The following is a 26,563-nucleotide window of genomic DNA, read 5'->3' as shown; positions in this document are numbered from 1 at the left end:
CTAAATTAGAATCTCATATCTCCATAATTCTTATCTCAACAAACACGGTAGAGATGGCTGAGGATAACTGTTCTTTGGCAACTGAATTTATCCTCATAGGATTTACAGATCACCCGGAGCTGAGGACTCTTCTGTTCCTGGTGTTCCTCACCATCTATCTGATCACCATGGTGGGGAATCTTGGCCTGGTGGCATTGATAGTTACAGAGCATCGTCTTCACACACCAATGTACATCTTCCTGGGGAATCTCGCTCTGATGGATTCCTGTTGTTCCTGTGCCATTACCCCCAAGATGTTGGAGAACTTCTTTTCTAAGGACAAGATGATTTCTCTCTATGAATGCATGGCACAATTTTATTTTCTCTGTCTTGCTGAAAGTGCAGACTCCTTTCTCCTGGCAGCGATGGCTTATGATCGCTTTGTGGCCATCTGCAAACCACTGCAGTACCACATCATGATGCCACAGAAACTCTGCATTCAGATGACCACAGGGGCATATGTAGCTGGAAATCTGCATTCCATGATTCACATTGGGTTTCTGTTTAGGTTAACTTTCCGTGAGTCTCATCAAATCAATCACTTTTTTTGTGACGTTCTTCCATTATACAGACTCTCCTGTGTGGACCCTTATATCAATGAATTAATGATATTTATCTTTGGAGGATCAGTTCAAATATTCACTATTACCATAGTAATAATTTCTTACCTTTACATCATTTTCACAATTTTCAAGATGAAATCTAAAGAAGGAAGAAAGAAAGCTTTATCTACTTGTGCATCCCACTTTCTCTCTGTCTCAATTTTCTATGGTTCTCTTCTCTTCATGTACATTAGACCGAATTCAGTTATTGAAGAAGATAAAGATTTACCTGTGGCTATTTTTTATACTCTAGTGATTCCTTTATTAAACCCTTTTATTTGTAGTTTAAGAAATAAGGAAGTAATAAACGTTATGAAAAAAATTATGAACGGATCATAACATTCTGAAACAATTACCATGCCATGTGGACAGCTGACTGCAATTTGAGAAAACTTTTTTCAAAATCAAAGAATATTGAGAAAATGGGAAATGACAACTTTCAATATAAAATATTAAATTATTAACACACGATTAGTTTCTGAGCCGAATAAACAAGTTCAGAAAAGAGACTTTCAACTAAAATGTGCTCCAAAATATAAGCTACTAGTGTTCAACAGGGATAAACTAAATAATTACTCTTGAGGTCATGTTCCAGTATGATTAGTTCCAACAGTTACTATTAGTTTCAGAGTATAATAGTTATAATTTTCAACAAATCCTAGAACTAGAAGTTATATACAACACTTGCCTTCATTTAATACTGCTGGCATATTTCTGCAATTGGAAGCCATAATCTAACAAACTCTTCTTACCTCAAGTTCTCAAAAATTAATTCCTTCTTAGGCAATACTGTGTGACAGAAGTAAGCTATATATTTCCGTTTGAATATACATTTTGAGTTTAAGATATTATATTTGAATATGAATTCATATAAAATATATTTGCTAATCAACACTTTCCTTTTTATTGTTAGTCAATTTTCTATCAAGTTTTCTGAAATAGAGTATTTTAAGTCATTGTTGATTTATCAGTCTGTAGTTGAATACATTGCTACTTATATTGATACCCTTATGTATTTGATATTTTCATGCTGTTTGGTTTTGATTGGCTGTCCATCATATATGACACTCTAATTACTATATGTACTAATTAAATAAAGATTTCTTCCTCTCACATTATAGTTTGACTTGCTTATTATTAGAAATAACTCTATCCTGGGTTGATTCCAATTAAGAGTATTAATACATGCATAGCATTAAGAAAAACCTGGAGATGTTGATCAAGCATAATTGAGACAGAAAATATTAACAATTCTACATTTATAAACAAAAACATGTATTGATCTTTACATGTATAATTATGAAAGAAATAAAAATAATTTACTGAGAATCTACCAAGTGCTAGGCACTAAGCTAGAACTTTCATATATATTACCCTCTAAATAGTTAGATAAGGTTTTTCATGCTTTTCCACAGTAAAAATCTCATACTTTGACAAGTCAAGAAAAGGGTTTATTACCAAAAGACCAAATCTAGAAATAATAAGCAGGTTAACTGATGCATGTGATTCTTTGATCATTTTCCTTTTGCCCTCAATCCATTTTCCTACTTCCTTTCCTGTGTTTGTTTTATAATTAAAGACCACTGTCAAATTCAGACTCCTTCCCTTTCAAATGTCTCTGTCTACATTTGGACAATGAGGAGCAGTGTAACTAAAGACTGGGGGAAAACCCATAATGTTTCTCCCCTCCCCCACTGCTAAAGGGAGTGTCTCCAAGCACAAGTTGCATCTAATCACAGAGTTCACCTACTGTAGGAAAGTTGCTCATGCGTGTGAAATCATAGATTATGTTAACTAACCACTCACCCTTGTAGAAACTCCTCACTAATAATAATATCTGAGTTGCCTTACTATTCTGTTTGACTTTTTGATTTAACAGTACTTTCGAACTGTTTACTAAATTAAATTTCTCTCCTTAACTAGTGGGCAAAGTCTTTGTTTACCTACACTGTTCCTCTTACAATGACTATATAAATTTAAAAACTTTTACATAATAATAAAACAGCAGAGTTAATAGCCACATAAAATACAAAAAAATTGAAGACATTTATGAGAGAAATAAACTGGTTAACACATATATAAGAAACAACTACAATTCATAAAAGACATGCAAACATCTGAGTGGAAGGAAGGGGCAATGGACATTTAACAGAAAAATTGCAAATCTAATAAGCTTAAGAAATATATTTCACTTATTTCAATTTAAATAAGTGAAATTAAAGTTTTTTTGGTTTTATTTATTTTACTTCTATTGTATGAGGGGAAAGAAGAGCTATCAGTCTGGAAAACATTTAAAAGGATATGACAGCCAACTTGTTGGGAGTATAATAGAGCAGTTATACCTCTAAAATTGATACAATCTTTCCGCAGGACAGTTAAGCAAAATAGATTAGATTTGGGGTGGCCACAACAGGGGAAAAAGTTTGATCATGGGTTTAGAGATCACCAGGTCCCAAGGTAGAGCCTGGGTAGGACGGTGGTGGTCACTGATGGCATTTACTGAAGTGCCACCTCCGAGGCCTCCCAGATCTCTTAGCAGAGCCACAGGTCCCTAAAGAGGCAGAACACTGAAACTCTGTGCATGTGACCCACTTATTTTAACATCCCCTCTGCTGAGTGTGCAGGGAGAAGGGGAAAATACACATTTACAGGAACAGGGTCACCGCAATCCCACTCCTGGGCACATACCCTGAGGAAATCAAAACTGAAAAAAGCACATGTACCCCAGTGTTCACTGCAGTGCTATTTACAACAGCTAGAACATGGAGGCAACCTAGATGTCCACCAATAGTTGAATGGATAAAGAAGCTGTAATACTCAGCCATAAAAAGGAACTCATCTGAGTCCATTCTAATGAGGTGGATGAACCTAGAGCCTATTATACAGAGTGAAGTAAGTCAGAAATGAAGATAAATATTGTGTACTAACACATATATATGGAATCTAGAAAGATGGTACTAATGGAATTATTTGCAGGGCAGCAGTGGAGACACAGACATAGAGAACAGACTTATGGATGGAGGTGGTGGAGATGGATGGAGGTGGTGGAGAAAGCAGCGGGTGAGATGTATGGAGACAGTAACATGGAAACCTCCATTATCATATGTGAAATAGACAGACATATAGTAAACAGGAACTTGCTATATGACTCAGGAAACTCAAACAGGGGCTCCCTAGAGGGGATGGGTTTGGGTGGACTCCGGGAGTTGGTGATGGACAGGGAGGCCTGGCATGCTGCGGTTCATGGGGTCGCAAAGAATCGGACACAACTGAGCAACTGAACTGAACTGAAACAGGAAAACAACATATTATACACATGTGTTCTCAATGTGGATCCATAAATGCATTATGCACTATAATAGCACAATTGCGCTGAAAAAATTGAATGCAAATTTTTTGATAGTAATACAGCTGTGTAGCCTGGAAGCTCATATCATGGTTACCTCCATAGTGTAGGCGACTTTGAGTCTGAGTAAATTAGCCAATCACAGGAATTTTGCTAACTATTAAAAGGACTTTCATACATTCTCTCTGGGACATAGTGAAATTTATTTCTTTTGCAGACTCAATTCTCATATTACACAGAGAAATCAGCAGAGTTGAGAAGATAAAAAGAAAAAAATGAGAAAGGAGTTAAATAAATGAAAGTCAGAACAAATTAGAAGAGGATGCTTTTGGCCCAGTGGATGTCTATAAATAATAAGAGGAGAGCTGCCTCTCGTTGTCCATGATGCCTTTAAAGGCACTGTCCAGTTTACTTGTGTGTTACACAGTAATCTGAAAACTTCACTAATTCAGAAAGCAAAGAGATGAGGTTTCAGATTTAATTGGGATGGGCATAGAGAAGAAAAGTGAAGTGGCAGAATAGGAAGGAAATGGGCTCAACCTTCCTACAATTTAGAAATGATGAAACTGATAAAAAAAAGAAGTAATATGGAAAAGTTATTGGAATATATTGTTGAGTAACAGAGGCTTCAAATGCATATTACCAAAGTTCAAATAATTGTAAGATGATATAATATCAAAGAGTTCAGTGAGTAGCTGGGAAAGATAAAATGAACCAGGAGCTTGCATGATTTGTGCCCTGAAGTGCTTAAATGTCATCCTTTGTCTCACTTTATACTCTATGATAATATGTGATTTATCTTCAGGTCCATCTCTTACCTTCCAATCTCACCACTGAATCCATACACATTCCTATTAACACCACTGAGGACCTAAAATGACTCACATTTGTCATTTGTAATAGTTTTGTTACTTCTTTTATGTCATGTTGATATTCTCTAACTTCCCAAACATTACTGTCAGATTATTGTTTATAAACAGAATTCTGATTAAATAATATTCCTCTTCAATAACTTTTGATGGATTTCCATTGCACCAGACTATGCATGTATATATGGTATACATATGCAGAACTTCATATATGAATATACATATGTTCAATTTGTTAAGATATATGTATAGATAACATGATAAATAAACACACACACACACATACTACTCTGCATTTGCTGACATTATTTGAGCACTTTTACTCCAAATTTAACTCTGAAATCTCTGCTTCCACAATTTTCCTAATGGACCATATGTTATACCAAAATTAATTACTGAAAGCCTCAGGACAAAACTTTCTCTCTGGTACATGTTTTATTTTCATACAGGTCTCTCCACTGAGAATGCTCCCTCTAGGTATCTGTCTTCATCTCCAATTGAAATGGTCCTTCCTTCAAAGTTTAAATGTTACAGTTTTGTTTCCACAAATGATCTTGTGTAATAGTGTAATACTTATTTTTAGCCTATATGTTTTTTTCAGATTACAGTTTACAAGGCTCACTATTCTTTAATCTTTTTTTGTGCTTATTAGCACAACTGTTTACATACATAAAGTCCTAAATAAGCATTTAAGAAATTTATGTAAAATTGAAATAAATATTACTTTCAGTTCAGTTCAGTCACTCAGTCATGTCCGACTCTTTGTGACCCCACGAACAGCATCACGACAGGCCTCCTGTCCATCACCAACTCCCGGAGTCCACCCAAACCCATGTCCATTGAGTTGATGATGCCATCCAACCATCTCATCCTCTGTCGTCCCCTTCTCCTCCAGCCCTCAATCTTTCTCAGCAACAGGGTCTTTTCCAATGAGTCAGCTCTTCACATCAGGTGGCCAAAGTATTGGAGTTTCAGCTTCAGCATCAGTCCTTCCAATGAACACCCAGGACTGATCTCCTTTAGGATGGACTGGTTGGATCTCCTTGCAGTCCAAGGGGCTCTCAAGGGTCTTCTTCAACACCACAGTTCGAAAGCATCAATTCTTCAGCACTCAACTTTCTTCACAGTCCAACTCTCACATCCATACATGACCACTGGAAAAACCATAGCCTTGACCAGTTGGACCTTTGTTTGCAAAGTAATGTCTCTGCTTTTTAATATGCTGTCTAGGTTGGTCATAACTTTCCTTCCAAGGAGTAAGCGTCTTTTAATTTCATGGCTGCAATCATCATCTGCAGTGATTCTGGAGCCCAGAAAAATAAACTCAGCCACTGTTTCCACTGTTTCCCCATCTATTTGCCATGAAGTGATGGGACCAGATGCCATGATTTTAGCTTTCTGAATGTTGAGCTTTAAGCCAACTTTTTCACTCTCCTCTTTATTTTCATCAAGAGGCTCTGTAGTTCTTCACTTTCTGCCATAAGGGTGGTGTCATCTGCATATCTGAGGTTATTGATATTTCTCCCGGCAATCCTGATTCCAGCTTGTGCTTCCTCCAGCCCAGGGTTTCTCATGATGTACTCTGCATATAAGTTAAATAAGCAGGGTGACAATATACAGCCTTGATGTACTCCTTTCCCAATTTGGGACCAGTCTTGTTGTTCCACACCCAGTCCTGACTGTTGCTTCCTGACCTGCATACAGGTTTCTCAAGAGGCAGGTAAGGTGGTGTGATACCCCCATCTCTTTCAGAATTTTCCACAGTTTATTGTGATCTACACAAAGGCTTTGACATACTCAATAAAGCAGAAAGAGATGTTCTTTTGGAACTCTCTTGCTTTTTCAATGATCCAGTGGGGCAATTTGATCTCTGGTTCCTCTGCCTTTTCTAAAACCAGCTTGAACATCTGGAAGTTCATGGTTCACATACTGCTGAAGCCTGGCTTGGAGAATTTTGAGCATTACTTTACTAGCATGTGAGATGAGTGCAATTGTGTGGTAGTTTGAGCATTCTTTGACATTGCCTTTCTTTGGGATTGGAATGAAAACTGACCTTTTCCAGTCCTGTGGCCACTGCTGAGTTTTCCAAATTTGCTGACATATTGAGTGCAGCACTTTCACAGCATCATCTTTAAAATACTACAAATGAAGTAAGAGTCCTTTACTTGATATCAATTTTGTAATGAGTTCAGGGGGATCACTTGCCCTGGGATAATACTGAGTGTCAGTTTACCAATCTAAGTTTCTTTCAAGACAATCACAAGTATCATACACCTAAAATGAATTAAATCTTTTTCTTTTTATCATGAGGATTATTTCCTGGGATATATCAGGAGAAGCCTTAAGTTAGATGTTTGGATTAAAATATTTACAATAATCTTACTGTTATGTATTTTCGGAGGTACTCACAAAGTTACATCAGGTCAACTTCCAGGAGAGATACATTGGTTATCACTGGAAAAAAAATTAGTTGTCAGGTTTATATGATTTTTGGACCATAATTCTCAAAGAAATTTCATATACAAGCTATTCCTTATGCTGTAATAATATGATGAGAAGGGGTGTAAGTCAGCCTCATTTAAGGGTTACAGTTAACAACTGCATCATGACATTTCCATTTGTTTTTCAGTATAAAGAAAGAGGTTCACTAAATATATAGCCTTTATATCAATCAGAATTATCCAGGATAGTACCAATGGGAGGTACACATATATGAAGACAAATATAGAAATCAACCTATATCACTCTCTTTGTAAACCTCTATCTACACATACATCTATATCTAAAGATATATATTATTAGGTTTGGGACACCTTATTATGGAGTTTGAGAAGACCTGTGACCTGCTATCTGCATGGTAGAGAGCCAGGAAAGCTGAGGCAGTTGTCAGGTTTGAAATCGAAGAACCGATGGTATACATTCCAGCCCATGTGTGAAAACCTGAGGACCAACAGCATGGAGGGCGAACTAAGATTCATTCAGCCAGCCTTCCTCTGCCTTTCTGTTCCGTACAGGCCCAGAATGGACGAGGTGACACTCACATACAAACGGTGCTGTGATCCACTTTACTAAGTCTACTAAGTCAACACTGATCACTTTTAGAAACACACAGACACACACAAAAATAATGATAACTGGATATCTGGGCAATCGAGACCATGTCAATGTGACACAAAATATGAACCACCACAAGTCCACCTGTTGTCAGCTCAGTTACCACGCATAGCTAGTGGTAAAGAATCCGACTGCCCCTGCAGAAGATGCAAGAGAAACAGGCACGATCTGCAGGATGAGAAGATTCCTTGGAGAAAAAATGGCAACCCACAACAAATTGTGGAAAATCCTGAAAGAGATGGGAATGCCAGACCACCTGACCTGCCTCCTGAGAAATCTGTATGCAGGTCAGGAAGCAACACTAAGAAATGGACATGGAACAACAGACTGGTTCCAAATTGGGAAAGGAGTACATCAAGGCTGTATATTGTGACCCTGTTTATTTAATTTATATGCAGAGTACATCATGAGAAATGCCAGGCTGGATGAAGCACAAGCTGGAATCAAGATTACAGGGAGAAATACCAATAATCTCAGATATGCAGATGACACCATCCTATGACAGAAAGCAAAGAGGAACTAGGGAGCCTCTTGATGAAAGTGAAAGAGAAGAGTGAAAAAGCTGGCTTAAAACTCAACATTAAAAAAGAAAAACAAAGATCATGACATTGGTCCCATCACTTCATGGCAGAGAGATGGGGAAACAATGGAAACAGTGACAGACTTTATTTTTTGGGGCTTCCCAAATCACTGCAGAAGGTGATTGCAGCCATGAAATTAAAAGACATTTGCTCCTTGGAAGAAAAGCTATCACAAAACTAGACAGCATATTAAAAAGAGAAGACATTACTCTGCCAACAAAGGTCTGTATAGTCAAAGCTATGGTTTTTCCAGGAGTCATGTAGATTTGTAACAGCTGGACCATAAAGAAAGCTGAGTGCCAAAAAATTGATGCTTCTGAACTGTGGTGTTGGAGAAGACTCTTGAGAGTTCCTTGGACTGCAAGGAGATCAAACCAATTATCCTAAAGAAAATCAATCCTGAATATTTATTGGAAGCTCTGATACTTTGGTCACTTGATGTAAAGAACTGACTCACTAGAAAAGATCCTGTTTCTGGGAAAGACTGAAGGCAGGAAGAGAATGGGACAACAGAGGATGAGATGGTTGGATGGCATCACCCACTTGATGGACGTGAGTTTGAGCAACCTCTGGGAGTAAGTGATGGATGGGGAAGCCCAGCGTGCTGCAGTCCATGGGGTTGCAGAGTCGGACATGACTGAGCCACTGTACAGATATCCCAATATAGACTGCTATGTATAAACCTAATGGCAACCACAAACAAAAAATCATAATAGATACAACACATAAAAAGTAGAAAGAATTACAAGCCATAAGGTTATCAACTCAGAAGGGAAGAAAGCATAAAAAAGAAGTACAAAACAACCTCAAAACAACTAATAAAATGGCAATATGTACATACTATCAATAATTATTTTAAATGTAAAAAGATTAAATGCTTTAATCAAAACATACAGAAAGGCTGAAGGGATACAAAAACAACACCCATGTTTATCCCACAGATACTTACTTCAGATCTAAAGACACACGGAGACTAAAAATGGAGGGACGAAAGTTATTCCATATAAATGGAAATCAAAATAAAGCTAGGGTGAAGGGAAAGTGAAAGTCGCTCAGTTGTGTCTGCCTCTTTGCGACCCCATGGACTATACAGTCCATGGAATTCTCTAGGCCAGAATGCTGGAGTGAGTAGCCTTTCCCTTCTCCAGGGGATCTTCCCAACCCAGGGGTCGAACCCATTTCTCTCTCACTGCAGGCAGATTCTTTACCAGCTGAGCCACAAGGTAGCAATACTTGTATCAAATGAAATAGACTTTAGAACAAAGACAGGAACAGGAGACATAGAAATATACTACATAATGATCAAGGGATCATCCAAGAAGATATAACCACTGTAAATATGTATGTACTTCACATAGAAGCACAATACAGAAAGCAAATATTGATGAACGTAAATGAAGATATTGACAATAACACAATCATATTAGGGGACATTAATACTCCTCTTACGTCAATGGACGGATCATCCACACAGAAAATCAGTAAGGAAACTGATGTTCAACGATTCTCTTTAGATCAAATGGGCTTAATAGATATGTATACAGGACATTCCACCCCATAACAGCAAAAGCACATTGTTTCAAATACACATGGAACACTCTCCAGGACACATTACAAATGGCAGCACCCAAAAACAAGCCTTAGGAAATTTAAGAAAATTGAAATCAGATCAAGCATTCTGACCACAGTGCTTTAAGACTAGAAATCAATAATGAGAAAAAGAAATCCCTCCAGAAAACACAAACATATGGAAGCTAAATAACACACTACTAAAAATTCAACGGATCAATGAAGAAATCAATGAAGAAACCAAAGAAGAAATTTTTTTAAAGAGGGGGAAAAAATGAAAACACAATGATCCCACAAAGGCAGTTATAGATGAAAGTTTACAGCAAAACAAGTCTACCTCAGAAATAAGAAAAGTCTCATTCCTAAGTCAAAGGAAGTAAAACCTACAGGTCAATGCAGAAATAAACGAAAGAGATTAAAAGAAAAAATATAAAAGATTAATGAAACTAAGAACTGGTTCTTTGAAAGATAAACAAAACTGTTAAACCTTTAGCCAGACTCCTCAAAAGAAAGAGGATCCGGATCAAAAAATAAGAAATGGAAAAGAATAAATGACAACCAGCGCTACAGAATTACAAAGGATCGTAAGAGATTACTGTGAACAAACTATATGTCAATAAGATGGACAACCCAGAAGAGAAGGATAAATAGCAAGATATGTACAATCTTCCAAGACAGAACCAGAAAGAAATAGAAAATATGAACAGACCAATTACCAGCAGAGAAATTGAATCAGTAAAGTAACAGCAACAACAAACATAACAAAAACTCCCAACAAGCAAAAGTTCAATACAAGGTAGCATCACAGGTGAATGCTATCAAACATTTAGAGAAAAGTTAACACCCATCCTTCTCAAAGTATTCTAAAAATTACAGAGGGAGGAAAGCTTCCAAACTCATTTTTACATTGCCAGGATTACCCTGATATAAAAGCTAGAAATACATATCTCACAAAAAATTATACACCAATATCTATGATGAACACCAGGCAAAAATCTCCAAATGAATATTAGCAAACCAATTTCAACAATATATTAAAAAGATCGCACATGATTAAGTGGGTTTTACACCAAGTTATGCAAAGATGGTTCTGCAAGTCAATCAATGTGATACACCACAGCAAAAAATTGAAGAATAAAAATCATATGATCATTTCAATACATGCAGAAAAACCTTTTGAAAAAATTCAACATCAATAAAGTTGCAAGATACAAAATTAATATACAGAAATCTGATGCATTTCTATGCATTAACAATGAACTATCAGAAACAGATATTAAGGAGATGCCTCATTTATAATTAGATTAAAAAATAAAATACCTAGCAATAAACCTACCTAAGGATGTAGAAGAACTAAGAAAACTATAAGACACTGATAATAGACATGAAGGCATACACAAATAGATGAAAAGATAGAGTGTTCTCTGATTGGAAGAATCAATCTTATTATAATGACATACTACCCAGGGTAACCTACAGATTCAGTTCAAGCCCTGTCAAAGTATCATGACATTTTTCATGATAGAACAAATAGTACTAAAATTTGTACTGAAAAACAAAATAATTCAAAGAGCCAAAACAATCCTGAGAAGAAGTAATAGAGCTGGAGGTATATACTCCCTGATTTGAGAATATACTACAAATTAAAGTCATCCAGACAATATGGCACTGGGACAAAAACGGATGTACAGATTAATGGAACACAAAGGAGAGCCCAGACATAAAAACCCATAAACTTATCATTAATTAATCTACAATAAAAGAGGAATGACATTCAATGAGAAAATTCAGTACTTCAGTAAGTGCTGCTGGCTATAAACAGGAATGAATGTGAGTCAGCTGAACTGAGGTGGATGAACCTAAAGCCTGTTATACAGGGGGAAGTAAGTTAAAAAGAGAAAAACATGGCTAATTCATGTCAATGTGTGACAAAAACCAATACAATATTGTAAAGTAATTAGCCTCCAACTAATAAAAATAAATGAAAAAAAAGAGAAAAACAAATATCATGTATTAACACAGATTAATGGAATCTAGGAAAATGGTACCAATGAACCTATTTGTACGGCAGGAATAGAGATGCAGACATAGAGAGTGGACTTGGGGGCACAGCAGGGAAAAGAGAGGGTGGGACAGACGGAGAGGGCAGCATTGAAACATACACATTATCATCTGTAAAGTAGATAGCCAGTGGGAAGTGCTGTGTAACACGGGGAGCTCAGCCTGGTGCTCTGTGATGACCTAGGGGGCTGGGAGGTTCAAGAGGGAGAGACAAGTGTACACCTATGATCGACTCATGTTATTGCATGGCAGAAACCAACACAACATTGCAATTTTCCAGCAATTAAAAATAAATTTAAAAAATAAGTGCTGCTGGGAAAACTGGATGCTACATATAAAAAGAATGAAGTTACAACACTTTCTCACATCATATACAAAAATAAACTCAAAATGGCTTAAAGACCACAATGCAAGACCATAAATCCTTAAAGTGGCTTCCCAGGTAGCACTAGTGGTAAAGAATTCACCTGCTAATGCAGCAGACATTAGAGATGTAGGTTTGATCCCTGGGTTGAGAAGATCCCCTGGAGTAGGAAATGGGAACCCACTCCAAAATTCTTACCTAGAGAATCCCATGAACAGAAGAGCCTGGTGAGCCCTGGTCTATAGGGTTGCAAAGAGTCAGACACGACTGAAGTGACTTAGCATGCACAAATCCTTATAAGAAAACATACTAGAACTTTATTTGACATAAATCATAGTAATATCTTTTTGGATTTGTTTCATAAGACAGAATAAACATTCTCAATATAATTTGTCATTGGGGGAAATGCAAATTAAGACCATAGTGAGACATCATGACCCACCTACTGAAATGATAACATTGGAAAGACTTCTTATACTGGAAGCAACAATGTAGACACCTGTTAGATTAAAAAAAAAACACAAAACAGCAACCTGATAGATTAAAAGAAAAAGAGTGAAAAGATAGTTACATAATATTGAAGTGGGCAGTATGTTTAAGGCAAGCTACATATTATATGTGTTGATGCACATTATACTGCTTACTTCATCTGTCTGCTGAGTTTCCACGGTGACTGCTCTTTATCTATGTTTTCTTTTTCACCTCCTTTTTAGCTTTCACTAGCAGAATTCAAAGTACACAGAAGAATTGAAAAATGACCCAAAAAACGTCCTTTGCTTTCCCTCTAACTTCCAATCAAATCCCAAGTGGAGGTTAAACATTCATTGTACACTTCAGATATAAAAACACAACATCAAAATTGTCATATTATAATATTTTGATGTAAATAATGCCATTATTTTCTTCAGTGAATGCTCAATGGCAACTTTGTTTATACTTAAAGGCAAATCTGAACATGTGACCACCATGGGCAAAATCCCTCAACAGTTTTCATTTAAGTTGGGGTATAGATCAAATTGCCAATATCCGCTGGATCATCAAAAAAGCAAGACCGTTCCAGATAAACATCTATTTCTGCTTTATTGACTACACCAAAGCCTTCAACTGTGTGGATCACAATAAACTGTGGAAAATTCTGAAAAAGATGGGAATACCAGGCCACCTGACCTGCCTTTTGAGAAACCTGTATGCAGGTCAGGAAGCAACAGTTAGAACTGGACACGAAACAACAGACTGGTTCCAAATAGGGACAGGAGTATGTCTGCTTATTTAACTTACATGCAGAGTACATCATGAGAAATGCTGGGCTGGAGGAAGCACAAGCTGGAATCAAGATTGCCAGGAGAAATATCAGTAACCTCAGATATGCAGATGACACCACCCTTATGGCAAACAGTGAAGAGGAACTAAAGAGCCTCTTGATGAAAGTGAAAGAAGAGAGTGAAAAAACTGACTTAAAGCTCAACATTCAGAAAACTAAGATCATGGCATCTGGTCCCATCACCTCATGGGAAATAGATGGGGAGACAGTGGAAACAGTGTCAGACTTTTTTTGGGGAGGGAGCTCCAAAATCACTGCAGATGGTGACTGCAGCCATGAAATTAAAAGACACTTGCTCCTTGGAATGAAAGTTATGACCAACCTAGACAGCATTTTTTTTTCATTTATTTTTATTAGTTGGAGGCTAATTACTTTACAATATTGTAGGGGGTTTTGTCATACATTGACATGAATCAGCCATGGATTTACATGTATTCCCCATCCCGATCCCCCCTCCCACCTCCCTCTCCACCCGATTCCTCTGGGTCTTGCCAGTGCACAAGGCCTGAGCACTTGTCTCATGCATCCAACCTGGGCTGGTGATCTGCTTCACCCTAGCAGAGACATTACTTTGCCAACAAAGGTCCGTCTAGTTAAGGCTGTGGTTTTTCCAGTGGTCATGTATGAATGTGAGAGGTGGACTATAAAGAAAGTTGAGCTCTGAAAAATTGATGCTTTTGAACTGTGGTGTTGGAGAAGATTCTTGAGAGTCCCTTGGACTGCAAGGAGATCCAACCAACCAGTCCATCCTAAAGGAGATCAGTCCTGGGTGTTCATTGGAAGGACTGATGCTGAAGCTGAAACTCCAGTTCTTTGGCCACCTCATGCGAAGAGTTGACTCATTGGAAAAGACCCTGATGCTGGGAGGGACTGGGGGCAGGAGGAGAAGGGGATGACAGAGGATGAGATGGCTGGATGGCATCACCGACTTGATGGGCATGAGTTTGAGTAAACTCTTGGAGTTGGTGATGGACAGGGAGGCCTGGCATGCTGCAATTCATGGGGTCGCAAAGAGTTTGACACGACTGAGAGACTGAACTGAACTGAACTGATAGAACAAAACCTCACCTACCATGAGGTCTGATGTGACCCCACCAATGCTGGCCTCCCTTGTCCACTCTGACTCCTCTTTGCTTCTCTTTATATTTCTGCTACATTTGCAAAATTTTTTGGTTTATTTCTCTAATGATCTAGTTCTTTGATAAGGTAGGCCTGCAGATGATGAAACTGAAGAAGGCAAATGTCTGGAGACAACACCATATTAGAAATATAGATACACAGTCATCACCACTTAAACAGAATTTGCATTTTAAAAAAACCTCTGGAATATTCATAGGGATTAATGCTTGAGAAGCACTAACTTAGGCCACTTCCCACAGTGGTCCTCGGTTTTCTTTTTCTCATCCCGCGAATTTTGCCTAGTAAGATTTCTCACTAGTTTTCAGCTTAAAGTAGGAAGTCAGGTGTAGTTGTGGAATGTGAGCCATGGTTTGCACAAGAAGGAAAGATTTAGGAGTTGACTTCTAAAGACAGTCTGTAACTTTGGCCTCACTGAAATCACGAGTGATGAGCTCAAACAATACTGTACTCATCAAAGAACTTAGAATATCAAATTTATAGATAAACTGGAGTTTGCATAAACATTTCAAAAGTACCTGTGGTGGAAAGAAGTGGTATGAAGTGCAATTTCAATTGATAAACCTGGGAACTGTCTACAATGACTGGATGTTTATGATTTCAGTCTGTAATGCCCAATGAGACAACCTGGATTTCTCATACATGTCCAAGTCCAAAATGCCCAGCAGACCAGCTTAGCTTTGTCCTAAAGGGACTCTTCAGGCATCATCAGGGGAATTTGAGTTCTATGTTCTTTCCTCTTCTGACAAAAGCACACAACTGTACAACTTATTTACTCTGTGTTAAAGACAAATTCATATAAACAACAGTTTCCTGAACTTGGAAAATGAAGCCTTCAAAATGAAACAGTGTACAAAGAGCTATTGCCTGTGTTATTTCATTGCAGTGCTCTTGTACTATTTTCTACTTCAGAAAGCTGATCCCTAAAAGGATCTTGAAAACTTCTTAGTAGATACTGGTAAGAGAGAATGATTTCTATAATAACATTAAGTTTTTACTGAAAACAAAGAGTCGGACACAACTGAGCAACTGAACTGAACTGAAAGTTCAAAATACTATAAAATTTATAATAATTTTGATTTGGTTTACAAGATATCAAAATAGCCAGGTGAAAATGAAAAACAAATAGTGAATAATCTGTATATTTTATTATTGTATACGGTACAATGTAAATATGGTCAAGCAAGATAGCGCTAAGGCCACATTGTAATCCTTAGTGATATTTAATTATTTGGTTAATACAACTATTATATAATTATTCCATAAGATAAGCTTTGGTAAACTGGAATATTAAATAAATTAAAAGTGGGTTGAAATATTTAGGCCACAATGTTTCCCATGCAAGATCTTCCTGACAACTGTATTCAAAATATTTATTCTACTTAGTTAACCTACATTCACTACTTTTCCATGTATTTCTTAGGTTATTTCACTGAATATGTAAATATATCATCTATCTATATATTTATTTATCTTCTGAAATAGTAAAAATACCCTCTAGTCTCTTTTGACCTTTAGTAAAAGGTAGGCCTTAAGTACCCACACACTGAATTAACAATTTCTGATTATCTATTAATTTGAGATTGCATGGAAGAACTGCAATTACAGGTACATTGCCTTTATTCAGTTTTAGTTTTTAGCTCAATTTGATTCTGCTACTAAAAGTTGCAGAGAAGCAAATGCTATAAAGAAAAGCTGAATTTCTAGATAAATTCAGCTCTGATTACAGTAATAACAATGATAAAGCATCTTTTAAATATGAAAGGAACTTTGAGGCAATGCTAGTATATTTATGAACAATTTTATTTTATTTTTTTTTTCCATTTATTTTTATTAGTTGGAGGCTAATTACTTTACAACATTGCAGTGGTTATGAACAATTTTAAAATGAATTGAAAATGCAATACTATTTCATATATAAATTCCATATGAAAATAAACTTGGAATTTTGAAGAAAAGGAAAAGAAAGGTCTCCCAGTGCTGCCAACTTTTGATGAAACCAGAGTTAAGACAAATATTTGCCACCACTAAGCCCCCAAACTCTGAGACTTTTATTTCATCTTCGGCCTTTCTAATACTTCTCTCTCTCTCCATTTCCTGGTCTTTCCTATGCTTATCCATGTTCCTTAGTCTCTGTCTGCTTTTTGTTCCTTTTTGTTTTCTTTTCACTCAATCAAATTTTCAACTTCACTTCTCTACCCATTCTTATCTCCATACCCTCCTCTTTCTCTTTTGAAAAACTACATGATATTGTTCTACAGGAAAAAAAAATTCACATCTGTCTTCCAGTGGTAAAGAAATGTCAACTGTTCTCAACATATATTTTCTTTCATTCTCCTCACTGCTGTGCCACTTCTGATTGTTCTCTAACTCAATTCTGTTACGATATGAAAACTGCTCTCACTAAAGCCACTAAAAGTCCCTTAATTCCCACATGCAAAGAGTTCTTTTCATTCTATCCTATCAGAATATTCATTTTGCTTCAAGGGCTGTATTTGACTTTGTTCTTCTTGAGTATTTTCCTCTGTTTGAGTTTTCAACACAGCTTTCCAACGCCCTCCTGCTTCTTCTATTCACTCTGCTCAGGAGCATTTTTTTGGTCTTTCTTTTTCTCCTTTTGGGTGACCCAGATCTCTTGGTTGCAAGAAGAATTAAGTCAACTGAATGGAAATTGGCTCTGATGAAGAAACGCTAGGGTGAGTTGAAGAAATCCACTGGATAAATGGGAAGGCACACAAAGAAAGAAATCAGACAGCTGACACCCAAATCATGTTTCAGTTCTGGTTCAGTAAGACCTGTTTATCATCGTAGCTGAACTTAAATGCCACAACGCACACTGACAATGCCACTGTTGTGGACACAGGATTCATTTTCTGGGGTCACGACACTTTTTCCTTGGTTGAGCTGGCAAACAAAATTCTTTCCGTGCACATATGATTTTTGTCTTTATATATGTTCTAAATGCAGTGTGGTGAGCTTGGGTGCTTTGCTTGGTCGCTCAGTCGTGTCCCACTCTTTGCAACCCCATGAACTGCAGCCCGCCAAGCTCCTCTGTTCATGGGGATTTCTCCAGGCAAGAGTACTGGAGTGGGTTGCCAAGCCCTCCTCCAGGGGGTCTTCCCAACTCTGGGACTGAACCCAGGTCTCCTGCATTGCAGGCAGATTTCTTACCAGCTGAGCTACCAGGGGAGCCCTGAGTTTGAATGAAAGTGAAAGTTGTTCAGTCATGTCTGACTCTTTGTGACCCTGTGGATTATAGAGTCCATGAAATTCTCCAGGCCAGAATACTGGAAAAGGGTAGCCTTTCCTTTCTCCAGGGGATCTTCCCAACCCAGGGATTGAACCCAGGTCTCCCGCATTGCAGGCGGATTCTTTACCAGCTGAGCTACAAGGGAAGAGTTTGAGTGTCTAACCCTAAATCAAACGCCTCACCAAACCCGCCCCCCACTGCCCCATCCTAGGTTCAAGGTGGAGGACAAAGTCATTCTCTAGAATTTTGGCTTCTAGAGTGGACGACAGTTTTTGTTTGCCACCAAAACTCGTGTGGTAAAAAAAAAAGAGGATCAGATTTTTCCATCTAATAAATGATATACATCCATTTCTCTCTAATATAACTTCCTCAAGTTTATTTTCATGCCTTCTCTCTTTTTACCTTACTCACACTGGCCAATGGAAAGATCATATATACTATGTATTTCAGCCACCTCAATGACGCCCAAGTCATTATTTCTATCAATCTTTTGTAGAATCATACTGTGAAGTTTATCTAACTTGACTATCCAGAGGATGTTCTTGCAATAACTAGCTCCTGCATCTGAGTCTTCTATGTCAATTTTTGATGTCCATCTGCCTAGTCACTTAGTTACGCTCTCTCCTTTACTAATCACTCCTTCATATCTTACATGTCACCAAGTTCCAGTGAAACTGAGCAGGACCCTGTGGAGCCCTCATGAATACAAAAGACTTTCAGTATTTCGCATTTCTTTGTAGGAAAAAAGCTTTAGCTCGTAGACCTTCCCTGAGTTCCTAAGGTCAGATTCAAACAGTTCCTAATTAGGAAAAGGGGGGAATACAGAAGCAAAGAGGAACAGTCAGCAAACAACATTGCAGAGATGAAGCAGGGTCCCTGCTCTCCCTCAAGGAACATACAGAACAACATAACTTTAAGTTTTTCTTTAAGGCCTCTATCCAGGTGGAGGATGGTAACTTCAGGCTGAGCACAAGATTCCTGGAACACACCCTGTTACCCCATCACAAACCAATCAGAAGAGAGTCATACATTCTGCAGCCCTCATCCCAAGTTTTGCCTTTAAAAACTCTTCCTCAAAAACCAAGGATGAGTTAGGATTTTAGAACGTAAGCCACATATTCCCCTTGCCTGGCCCTGTACTAAACCTTTCTCTGTTCAAAACTCCCAAACAAACTTTTTGGCTTGTTTGGTCTTTCTATGCATCGGGGACACAAACTTGAGTTCAGCAGTACAAGTGATCTTCATTCTCATTTTATTTTGATCTCTTTGTCTTCCTCATCATTCCTAATGTTATATCACATGAACCAAGAATTTCACATACATTTAGGTCACCTGGTGAATATTTATAAAATTCCTTTTATCAGAGCCCATTCATGATCTACTGAATCAATTTCTTCCGTTATACTTCAGAATCAATATTTTGCACAAAACTCCCCCAGACAATTTTGATGTGTAATCTGGTTTAGGAATCATTGGACAATAGCTACAGCTTCCTAATTATTGTTTATGACGCAAGTTTCTTCTCCCTGCACCCTACTTTCTAAAGGCAAATATTTAACTTCAAAAAATAAGTGATGTTCTCCCTCCTTGTCTAATAAGTTTGAGATTCTTGCCGAATGCTTGCAGAAGGAAGTTGAAGATCTTCACATGGCATTACATTCATTTTATAAACTGGTCCCTTTTAACATTGTTACTTTGTTCTTACATCCATGTTCTACACAAAGAATTTCTTGACCTTACTCTATCAGTCAATTCAGTCGCTTAGTCGTGTCCGACTCTTTGTGACCCCATGGACTGCAGCACGCCAGGCTTCCCTATCCATCACCAACTCCCAGAGCTTGTTCAAACTCATGTCCATTGAGTTGGTGATGCCATCTGACTATTTCATCCTCTGTTGTCCCCTTCTCCTTCTGCCTTAAACCTTTCCCAGCATCAGGGTCTTTTCCAACGAGTCAGTTCTTTGCATCAGGTGGCCAAAGTATTGAAGCTTTAGCTTCAATGTCAGTCCTTCCAATGAATATTCAGGACTGATTTCATTTAGGATTGACTGGTTTGATCTCCTTGAAGTCCAAAGGACTCTCAAAAGTCTCCTTCAACACCACAGTTCAAAAGCATCAATTCTTCAGTGCTCAGCTTTCTTTATATTCCAACTCTCACATCCATACTTGACTACTGGAAAAACCATAGCTTTGACTAGATGGACCTTTGTTGACAAAGTAATGTCTCTGCTTTTTAATATACTGCCTAGGTTGGTCATAGCTTTTCTTCCAAGGAGCAAGTGTCTTTTAATTTCATGGTTGAAGTCACCATCTGCAGTGATTTTGGAGCCCCAAAAGATAAAGTCTGTCACTGTTTCCATTGTTTCCCCATCTATTTGCCATGAAGTGATGGGACCAGATGCCATGATCTTAGTTTTCTGAATGTTGAGTTTTAAGCCAACTTTTTCACTCTGCTCTTTCACTTTCATCAAGAGGTTCTTTAGTTTCTCTTTGCTTTCTGCCATAAGGGTGGCATCATCTGTATATCTGAGGTTATTTAGTATTCACTAAGTTTGCTCATCTTCAGAATGTCTTTCTTCTCTTCTAAATCTTCTCGTTTCTGTGCAAAGTTTTAAATGACATAATGCTTTTCTGTGTTCTAAATCTGCTCACTTCTGAAAAAAATTTTACGTGATGTAATTGCATTATTCTAATATAACTTTTCTACTACTAATTTTCATGTATCATAGTAAGAGTAAATAAAAAATATTCAGGTTAGTATATGCTTTTATTTCAATTGCCCTCAGCGATTCACTTTTAAAAATAAATGATGTCCTTTTTCCATTTACCACATTACATTTCAGATGCCATCTATTAAGGATATGGAAACCAAAAATGCAACAGAGCTGAGAGAGTTCATTCTTACAGGACTTACACATCAACCAGAGTGGCAAATTCCCCTGTTTCTGCTGTTCTTTATGATATATCTCATCACCATCATGGGAAACACTGGCCTGATTGCACTCATCTACAATGACCCTCAACTTCATATCCCAATGTACTTTTTTCTTGGGAACTTGGCCTTCGTGGATACTTGGTTATCATCCACAGTGACACCCAAGATGTTAGTCAACTTCCTAGGCAAGAGTAAGATGATCTCTCTCTCTGAATGCAAGATACAATTCTTTTCCTTTGCAATCAGTGTAACCACAGAATGTTTTTTGCTGGCAACAATGGCATATGATCGCTATGTAGCCATTTGCAAACCATTACTTTATCCAGTGATTATGACCAATAGACTATGCATGCAGCTGCTGGTCTCATCATTTATAGGTGGCCTTCTTCATGCCTTAATTCATACAGGTTTTCTATTCAGATTAACCTTCTGTAACTCTAACATAATACTTCATTTTTACTGTGATGTCATGCCACTGATTAAAATTTCTTGTACTGATCCCTCTATTAATGTTCTGATGATATTTATTTTCTCTGGCTCAATACAGGTGTTCACCATTCTGATAGTTCTTGTCTCATACACACTTGTTCTCTTTACAATATTAAAAAGGAAATCTTTGCAAGGCATAAGGAAGGCCTTCTCCACCTGTGGGGCCCACCTCCTGTCTGTCTCTTTATACTATGGGCCTCTTCTCTTCATGTATGTGCGCCCTGGATCCACACGAGCAAATGATCAAGATATGATGGACTCTTTATTTTACACTGTCATAATTCCTTTCTTAAATCCAATTATTTACAGCCTGAGAAATAAGAAAGTTATAGATTCTCTGACAAAAATGTTAAAGAGAGATGGTTGTATCTCATAGTTTTATCGGTATTCTTTTCACTTAAATATTGACAATATTATATATTTTAGATGTTGCTATGTGATAGTGTTCAGTTTTTTTGGATGTATAATTGTTTTATTATTTTAGTGACTTAAGACATTAGTAACTAATAAGTCCCATAAAATAGATTTATATTCTTATTTAAAAACATATAAAAATTTTAATCCTCTTGATAGAATACTAAAATAAAGCAAAAAACCCCAAGTATTTTCTATGCCTGTATGTTCTTCAATGTGGTTTTAAAATGCATTAAATATTAAAACAGAGCTGTTCCTCTGAAGGAGACTTGTTTATGATGTCTTTGACACTTATAAGTCAATCACATTTAACTTCAAAGTGGAGGCGGGTTGGTATTTGAATGAAGAGAGGCAAACCCTAGGAATTCTGCTGGCCATCAAAAGGTCTTGCATTCCACTTTATTTGGTGCATGGTAACTTTCACCTCTCATGGGAATCAACTCTCATATCACAGAAAAAAATAGGAAAGCAACGAGAAAAAAAAAATGACAGGGGATTTAAGATAATGAAGACAAAGAGCTACACTATGAGAGATGCTTTTACCTTCCTGGGCTCCGAGAGAGACAAAAGGCAAGTTATCGCTCACTGTCTATGATGATTTCTAAAGTCCTTTCTAGCTGTGTATGTATTTGTAGGTCAATCTGGAAAACTTTTTCTAAGAAGGTTAATAGATAAACTGAAAGTTTAGGATGGGTATGAATGAAGAGGCAGAATAGGAAAATAATGGGCAATATTCCTAGAGTTTTTTTTAAAAAGTGAAATTAATTAGAAAAAGAAATAGTCACATGTAAAAAAGTTATTGGAATGTGTGGATGGCAATGAGAAGTTTTGCATACTAACATGCATACTAACAAAGTTCAAATAATGTCAAGATATGATACCATACTGCCCAGTGAGTGGCTAGGAAAGACATGAACAAGGGTTTGGATGTGTGTGTTCCAGATGATCATTTTCACTCCATACTCTAAGACTAACGAGTGATTCACCGTCAGGTCCACCCCTTGTCTTCCTCTCACTATTGATTCTAGGTACATTCTTGCAGATACCACTGTGGCCCTCACCTTCATAACCATCTACCTCTAAAACTCTAATTACTTATTGCCTCCATTCTGCTGATTCTCTCTTATGTCCCAAACACATCTGCCAGATTTTTCTTTGTAAAAAGAACTGAGATTAAATCACATAACTCTTCAAGGATTTTTAATGGGCTCTCATTATTACTGAGTTTTCCAAATTTGCTGACATACTGAGTGCAACACTTTAACATCGTATTAGGTTGTCATCAAGGGAATCATGGTGCTCTCAGGGGAATTTTATTTTATTGCTCTTTCCCCTTCTGGCAAACGCACATCATTAAAATGTATATAAGCAGCATTTTCCTGAGCCTGGAAAATTAAGCCTCCAAAGTGAATCCGTGGGAAGAACTATCACCCCTGTTACCGTCATTCTGGGGCTCTTGTATTATTTTTTGCTTCTGAAAGCCAAACTCTCAAAGAATCTCAACAATTTCTCAACAGCTATAGGTAAGAGAGGATGACTTATAATATTCACTTTTAATAGAAATTTAAAATACTTTTAAATTTATAATAATTTTGATTTGGTTTCCAAGATACCTGAACAGTCATTTGAAAATTGAAAGTAAATAGTGAATAATCTGTTTATTTTACTATTGTGAGTAAATATGAATAAGCAGAATAGTTCTAAGGCTACATTTTACCATTTAATCATACTTAATTATCTGCTTAACATAATCACAAGACTCCACAGGATAAGAGTTGGTAAACTAGAACGTTAAATTAAAAGTTGATTTAAATATTTAGATCACAATGTTTCCTGTGTAAGTAATCTTTCTGATAATTGTGTTCAAAATATTTATTCCATTTAACTAACTATACTGGTGGATTAAATTTCAAGTTATATCACCTAAATAGTAACCCCTCTATCCTTTCATCCACTCCTTAATTATTTCATTGAGTCTATCTGTGTGCATATATATGCAAAAGTGCTGGAAATGGCCCTCAATCATTTTGACTTTTATTACTTCATAAGTACCCATACACTGAATTGAGAATTTTTCATTATTTACTGATTTGGGACTGAATGGAATGTCTATTTCAAATAAATACACAGTTAACAGTTGCAGTTATTGGCATTGGTTATTTATATGACCGTTATTCAGTTCCAGTCTTTGGCTCAATTTTATTCTGCTAATAAAAACTGTGGATAAACAAATGCTGTGACAGAAAACCAGAAGGATTTCTAGAGAAAGTCAGCTCTAATCTCAGTAATAGCAAAGGTAAAGGATCTTTCAAACATGAAGTTTGATGCTGTTTAGTTTATTTATAGACAATATAAATTTCTGAAGCAAATTTATTTAAATTAAACACTGTCATACACAAATTCTGTAGGAATAAAAACTTGAAGGAAAGAAAAAGGAAAGTTTCCCAGTGTTGAAAAATTTCAAGGAAAACCAGGGTTAATATAAACATAAGGCCCCCAAACCGTTGAGACTTTCCCCTTATTTCATCTTCAGCCTTTCTTTGATACTTCCTCTCCCTCTTCATTTCCTTCTCTTTTCTACACTTACCCATCTACATTCCTTACTCTCTTTCTGCTTTTTGTGGTTTCATGTTTTCTTCCCACCCACCTACACGTCTCATTCTACTTCCCTGCCCACTCTCATCTCAATGCCCTCCTCTATCTCTTTTGAAAATTCTCGTGACATTTTTCTACAAGGAAAAAAAAAAAACTCATCTGTTCTTCACATCTCAGATACTCCGTTTCATTCTTCTCACTGCTGTGCCATTTGCTCCATTCACTTTCCAGTGTTTTTTGATTCAGTTCTATGACAAAATGGAAATTGCTCTCACTAAAGCCACTAAAAATCTAATTTCCAGATTCAACTACCTCTGTTCACTCCTTATCTTAACAAGAGCAGTTATTTCACTTTTGGCGCTCTACGTTCCTTTGTGCTTTTAAAGTATTTTCCTCTCTTAAGTTCCCTACACTCAGCTTTCCAACTCCTTCCCTCTTCTCTGATCAGTCTGCTCAGCAGCCTTTCCTGGTCTTTCCTTTTCTCTTTTTTGGGTGAGCCAGTACTCTTGGTTCCACGAGGAAAACAGTTAATTGAATGAAAACAGAATCCAACAAAGAAATGCTAGGAAAGTTGGAGAAACCCTCTGGAGATATGGGTAGTCAACATGCCAAATCATGTTCTAGCTCTAGCTCAACAGCCCTGTTATCATTGTTGCTGAACTTAAATACTACAAATCACACTGAAGATGCCATTGTGATGGGCACAGGATTCATTTTCTAGGGATGTGATACTGTTCCCATGATTGAGTTGGCAACCAAAATTCTCTTCGGCACACATCAAGTTTTTGTCATTCTCTCTATATATTCCAAACTCAGTGTATGTGCAGTAGTGTTACTAGCAGTAGATCAAGCCCCCTTACATTAGGTTCAAGGAAAAGTCAGTTTCTAGAAATTTGGTTTCTAGACTTATTAGGTAGAAAATAGGATCAGGTGTTATGTATCTAAAATTATGTATATACCTATACACACACACACACACACACACACACACACACACATATCCACTTTTAAATCTCTTTAAATTTCCTCAAGTTTATTTTCATGCTTTATTTCCCTTTACCTTGTATACATTTTCCAATGGATAGATCATACTATATTTTAGCCACTTCTATGACTCCCAAGTCATTACTTTTTATTTTTATTAAGCTTTTGTAGAATTATATGCCTGGGTGTTCAGAGATGCTCCTTGCAAAAACTGGCCATTTCATCTGAGCTTTCAACATCAATTTTTGAAAACCATTGGTGAGTTAGGATTTTTTGAGCTGAAGCCACCCATTCTCTTTGCTAGTCCCTGCATTATACCTCTCTCTACTCCAAACTCAGATATTATGGTTTGTTTGACCTCACAGTACATCGGGGACACAAACTTGCATTCAGCAATACAAATGAGTCTTCATTCTGATTTATTTTGATCTCTCACTTTGTCTTCTTTGTCACTCCTAATGTCATATCACACATGAATTAAGAACTTCACATACATTTAAATCACCTGGGGAATATTTTTACAATACATATTATCAGACTCCATTCAAGATCTACTGATCCGATGTCTACAGTAATACTTCAGAATCTATAATTTTCACAAAATTTCCCTCAGACAATTCTGATGTCTAATCTAGTTTGGGAGTCACTGGACAATAGTCACAACTTCCTGATTAGTATTTATGACACAAGTTTTTCTCCTTGCAGTCTATTTTCTGCAATCAAATATTTAATTTTAAAAATAACTAATGTTGCCACTTTCTGTTTTATATGTTTTCATTTCTTGCTTATTTCTTAAAGAATATAGCTCAAGATCACTCATAAGGCATTGAATTCATTTTATAAACTGGGTCCTTCTAACATCTGTACTTAGATGCTGCATCCATGTCCTACACA

The 26,563-nt window shown here is 37.0% G+C and overlaps 2 protein-coding genes across 4 annotated transcripts; both read left to right on the top strand.

Moving 5' to 3' along the window:
• Positions 1-53: 53 nt before the first annotated feature.
• LOC110144057 (olfactory receptor 5K1-like) lies at positions 54-4,282 on the top strand. 3 transcript variants are annotated; one of them, XM_070455220.1, is made up of 2 exons: positions 54-969; positions 4,251-4,282. In XM_070455220.1, exons 1-2 carry the CDS (start codon positions 54-56, stop codon positions 4,280-4,282), a joined length of 948 nt encoding a protein of 315 aa, XP_070311321.1. The 3 variants fall into 3 exon arrangements, with proteins under 3 accessions (XP_070311321.1, XP_020759530.2, XP_020759531.2); XM_020903871.2 differs by lacking the exon at positions 4,251-4,282 and adding an exon at positions 4,125-4,144; XM_020903872.2 differs by lacking the exon at positions 4,251-4,282 and having other exon boundaries at positions 54-980.
• Positions 4,283-21,113: 16,831 nt separating this feature from the next.
• On the top strand, positions 21,114-22,052 carry LOC110144064 (olfactory receptor 5H8-like). Its single transcript, XM_020903877.2, has one exon. The coding sequence runs from the start codon at positions 21,114-21,116 to the stop codon at positions 22,050-22,052; it is 939 nt and encodes a 312-aa protein (XP_020759536.2).
• The last annotated feature ends 4,511 nt before the right edge of the window (positions 22,053-26,563 follow it).

The sequence above is a fragment of the Odocoileus virginianus genome, chromosome 25 (assembly GCF_023699985.2).
Source record: "Odocoileus virginianus isolate 20LAN1187 ecotype Illinois chromosome 25, Ovbor_1.2, whole genome shotgun sequence".
In the NCBI taxonomy this organism is placed as follows: Eukaryota; Metazoa; Chordata; class Mammalia; order Artiodactyla; family Cervidae; genus Odocoileus; species Odocoileus virginianus.
This window is presented reverse-complemented; position numbering and strand designations above follow the sequence as displayed.

Excerpts from the sequence above, each read along its gene's own strand:
- LOC110144064 (XM_020903877.2), top strand. The coding sequence starts at position 21,114 with ATGGAAACCAAAAATGCAACAGAGCTGAGAGAGTTCATTCTTACAGGA.
- LOC110144057 (XM_070455220.1), top strand. The coding sequence starts at position 54 with ATGGCTGAGGATAACTGTTCTTTGGCAACTGAATTTATCCTCATAGGA. Across the intron at positions 970-4,250 it reads CGTTATGAAAAAAATTATGA|AAAAAGAAAAAAATGAGAAA; the intron begins ACGGATCATAAC and ends AGTTGAGAAGAT.